Source organism: Rhipicephalus microplus, chromosome 3 (genome assembly GCF_043290135.1).
Source record: "Rhipicephalus microplus isolate Deutch F79 chromosome 3, USDA_Rmic, whole genome shotgun sequence".
Classification (NCBI taxonomy): domain Eukaryota; kingdom Metazoa; phylum Arthropoda; class Arachnida; order Ixodida; family Ixodidae; genus Rhipicephalus; species Rhipicephalus microplus.
This window is the reverse complement of record NC_134702.1, coordinates 12,881,441-12,885,679: the sequence shown is the minus strand read 5'-3', so window position 1 is coordinate 12,885,679 and position 4,239 is coordinate 12,881,441. Positions and strand designations below refer to the sequence as shown.

The 4,239-nt window shown below is 47.5% G+C and overlaps 1 protein-coding gene across 1 annotated transcript; it reads right to left on the bottom strand.

Moving 5' to 3' along the window:
* Positions 1 to 1,584: 1,584 nt before the first annotated feature.
* Positions 1,585 to 2,888, bottom strand: LOC142803597 (THAP domain-containing protein 2-like). The gene is made up of 3 exons (XM_075888901.1): positions 2,676 to 2,888; positions 2,320 to 2,518; positions 1,585 to 1,988 (listed from the first exon to the last, which is right to left on the bottom strand). The coding sequence occupies exons 1-3, from the start codon at positions 2,744 to 2,746 to the stop codon at positions 1,716 to 1,718; spliced, it is 543 nt and encodes a 180-aa protein (XP_075745016.1). The 5' UTR covers positions 2,747 to 2,888; the 3' UTR covers positions 1,585 to 1,715.
* Positions 2,889 to 4,239: the final 1,351 nt, after the last annotated feature.

Below are 4,239 nucleotides of genomic sequence, written 5' to 3'. Positions count from 1 at the left end.
TGGTTCTACTGGCAGTGTATCAGTATGTATTTTATAAAAGAAAGTTTTTGTATCGGGAGAAATACACATTTTCCGGACTCGTTTTAATACATCCCGTCTTGGAAGGTCGGAATATAATGAGTGGTTAGGTGTAGGTGGAAAAAGCATGGATAACAAATCTTTATTAAGATCTCTGCGTGATATCTCTCTTCTGGTGAGCCCCCCTTATGGCGTTCAGGGAGCCTGCAACATCATGTGTTGTACTTCCAAAGTACATATATAACATCATGTGTTCATCCCGTCTAATAGGTGTGCTTAAAAATGCAAAAAAAAAATTGTATCCCTTCCCCAATACTGGACAAAAAAACTCGAGCTAAGCTTGACCTGAGCCTACCTGATTTGCTACTTATCTTTTTTTCACCTCGCGCTTAAGACTTTTGCCTAAGACAAGTTGGCGCCGTCATCTTGGGCTGTTAAGTCGATGTTTTCTTGTTTTTGTATAATGTAAAGTGGACGGCCATGAAACATCATGTGCACTAACTCGACCGTTTTCATCTGTATGCGTCTACCGGAACACTGTTCGTTTAGTTGTTAAAGATGTGAAACCCAAAGGTTAGCAGTCCAACATGGCGGCACTTCGAACAAGGCTTCGAAAAATTTCGACCACCGAGGGTTCTTTAACTGAATTCACGGGCATCAAGCATGTCCGTCCCGTCAAGAATGCACTCGCCGTGCCCGGGATTCGATACAGCGGCCGTCAGGACGACCAGCAGTGAAGCACCACAACCTCTACACCAGCACCGACGTGCCTACAAGCGCTACAACTATGTACCTACCAAGGAGGTTTAAAAAAAAAAAAAAAAACTTCTGGAGTGGAGGTCCCCTATTCACGCCTACGCAAGCGGGTGAAGCCGGGGAAACCGGTTGGCGGCCATCTTGCTCCAGGCAAGAGAGAGCGCAGACAACGTATCCAGCGCGCTTCCGTGGCGGCTTTTTCGAATGAAACGGGGCACTTAGTGTAATTTCACTCGCATTTTTTTCTTCGTGTTAGATAAACAAGATCTGTACAAAGCCGTCAGTTACGATATTACACGTGAGCCGTACGCTATTACGTATTAGCGAATATGCATCACAACGGTTAGCTGCTGCAAGTGCGGATTCGCTTGCAATTCTTGAAATGAGGCTCACGGTGGAAGCAACACAGGGGTATATGAGTTTTTATTCATTCAAGGCTTTATACAATTTCCAAAAGCACATACAATAAAACAGAAACAATTCACACGAAAACGGCCTGATTCCCAAAACGCAGGTTATATCAGGCAACTCTATAACAACACACTGAAATTGCAAAAAATATAGAATATACCAGCTGCTCCGCTTTGTTCAACGCTGGTTCTCATCTGTACCTTTAGTCCTTGTCAGCTGTGTTCGTACCCCACTGCGCGAGTGCTGCGATCAGGGGCTTGTCCTGGCTTTTGGCTAAATTTTTAATAAAATCAAAAGCCTCAGAGGTAAAACCCGGATCGCTATTTACAGATTTGTACCACTCACGCAACGTACGTTGCGAAGGCAAAGCGTTGTTAAATTTCGACCGCACATACTCATACGCTGCCGCAGAGTAGTAGTGCAGAGTGAGTGCGAATGCACGTAGCTCTGGGGGGTACATCTTGTTTGTTTTTTCATGGGCTCGGACAAGAAGCTGTTGAATTTCAGGCGAGAAAGTTGCTTCAAAGACCTCAAGGCCTTTTTCTGACAAAAGTTTCCTCTTTTAGCTCCTTGATCAAATTTTCTGACGCATCACACCGCTTGCTTAGCCTTCTTTTGGATTGCTGCAGTGTCTTAACTTTCTTCTTTAGTTGGAGAACCTCTTGTGCAGACTCCTCTGCCTTGGAACGGTACCAATCCTTCGCCGGCGAAGAAAACTCAGATGGCATTTCAACCGCTGCCTCAGCACTGACGACAGGTGACAGCGCAGTCCGACACTTAGGGGCCTCTCGCTTTCTTTTCGCCTGCAAGAAAAAAAAAATCAGTTATGCTCCAAAGTTCAGAAGCCGGGTATAATGGTCCCACCCACTGCTTAGACTGACTAGAAACGGGATTACTACCTCGGGGATCTTTTTATAGTTTCGGTGCGGAAGTTTAGCGTGCCAGCGTGCCCGTATTTATGCACGCACAGTGAAAAAAAAAAAAAGTTGGACAAGTAAGTGTACGTGACGTGCGCTTTGTCAGAGAGTGGTGTGATTTTGAACAGCACGTAGGAAACGAGAAACTGTGCCTACACATTCGGAAATCTATAGCCTATTTACCGTAACGAAAATGTACATTCGTGATGGTACTCACTGGTTTCTGGAGATGCGCAGGGAACGCAGGAAAAATGGTAGGAATGCTCCCTGGTCGCAGTCTGGTCGTTTGGCCCGTCCTGTCAAAGCAGTAGGCTTCAAAGGGCTCCGAGCAGAGAACGTCCGCATTCTTAGGCTCCCAGCCATCCCTCCGAACAGCACGCTGCCATGCGTCACGCAGCGTCTTGTCTTTCGGAAACCTGCGGTACCACACGCACAAAATAGGTTATTCAACTTCGACTCGCCAGCTGAAAAATGCTAATGAAAGTAAGTTTTCAGCTGAAACCGCGCTTCTCGAATGAGGTAGCGCGCCGAAGGAGACAAGCGATTGAAAAGCGCTTTTTCCCGCGTACTTACGCGTGAAAAGTGATTCCTGGCTTCTGCTTCGCACGATTAGTGCAGCCGAAGGCGACACACGAGCTCACCATAACGTCCGGAATCGTGTCAACTTCCTTTAGAACTGCACAAAATCCGCACAGAACAAAAGAACGAGGGACAAACGCGACAACTGTTGTTTAGTGGCGCGAACGGCGGGGGCCCAAACGACCGACGGCACGTTTTTTTCCTGGAGCAACATGGCGGCCGTCGGCGTCACCAGAGGGCAGGCGCTTCCACTCCAGAAGTTTTTTTTTTTTTTAACCTCCTTGGTACCTACAAACAACAACGACGGTCAGGCTTGAAGAAAAAAGGTAAGACTCGAATGTGGCCATAAGCATGCGAAGGGTCGGCCTTCAGGGTAGGGGGAGGGGAGGATTTTCGCAGCACCCATTTCCCGTTAAGGCAATGTACACACAGCTTTCACGTGACGTCACAGACAGGTTCTCTGCGCTGGGTGCCCTAAGATGGTAGCAACCGTGAGTTTTTATCTCACCAGAGAGGGCCACTGCAATGCGGGATCGATAAACCTTCAGTTGATAGTCTGCGCTTGTCCTTGTCTTTTTCTCGTCCGTGTTTTCTACCGCGTAATATAATTAGATCATGTATCACCAACTGGCCCAGTCGTCCACTTTGATTAGCAAAGGAGGACACAGAGTCGTTCGGTCCCCGCGTTCTTTTGTGATCTCCCCACAACTATTCGCGAAGCGTGCCGAGGGGGAACATAAAGGAACTCGAGGGGCACCGACACTAATCCGATGTCACTGTACGAGCTCACCCAGCATATCAAACCAGTTGGGGGCCCTAAGATGGCGGCCGAGAGTGCAAGAGGGAGTACGCCCCCCCCCCCCCCCCCGGTGCACCCCTCGTGCGCACGCATGTGAACGTGGCAACGTAAAATGACAAGTGACCTCGACAAAAAGATAATTCAGTCGCACATATGGCCAATCGCCAACAAGATTACGATCGAAAGAGCATTAATACTGGCGCCATATGACGTCCCAGGTGAAAATGGTAACTGGGAATGCGACTGGGGAGCCATTCTCGCGTTGTCCAATTTGGCAGAACGCGCTCAGTTAGCAAAAAAAAAAAAAACCAGTGAGTCGTGACGTCATGGTGCGCTTGACTACGTCGGCACACCGAACCCGCTAGCACATTCCCAGCGTAAATAGAAACTAAATGGACGAAATGCAGAGTAACAGAACTCTTAAACAAACTTGAGAAGTCTGAACGTGCGTATAAACAATCAGACATGAATGCGCAACAACCTTTCAGGGTCGTCAGGCGCGCGGGCGCGTTAAACCTCATTCAAGGGCTAACGTGGTTTACCCCCGTACTCAAGAACGCCCCTTCCATCTACCTTCACTTGATGGATGGATGAATGAATATGGCTGTACCCTTTAGATCGAGCGGTGGCTAGCGCCACCAAGCCGTAATACTTAATGAACCAAAAATTAGATTTATTTTTTTTTTCCTTTTAAAAAGTGAGGTTGAGGATTCATACTTTGCAGTGAAGGGTTTAATTTTCACTCGTGCCTTGACTTTA

What these genes read in the sequence shown, in the direction of transcription:
- LOC142803597 (XM_075888901.1), bottom strand. Translation starts at nt 2,746, where the DNA reads ATGGTGAGCTCGTGTGTCGCCTTCGGCTGCACTAATCGTGCGAAGCAG. An exon ending in CCAGGAATCACTTTTCACGC is followed by an intron (nt 2,519 to 2,675) that starts GTAAGTACGCGG and finishes GTGGTACCGCAG; the next exon opens with GTTTCCGAAAGACAAGACGC. An exon ending in CTGCGCATCTCCAGAAACCA is followed by an intron (nt 1,989 to 2,319) that starts GTGAGTACCATC and finishes TTTTTCTTGCAG; the next exon opens with GCGAAAAGAAAGCGAGAGGC.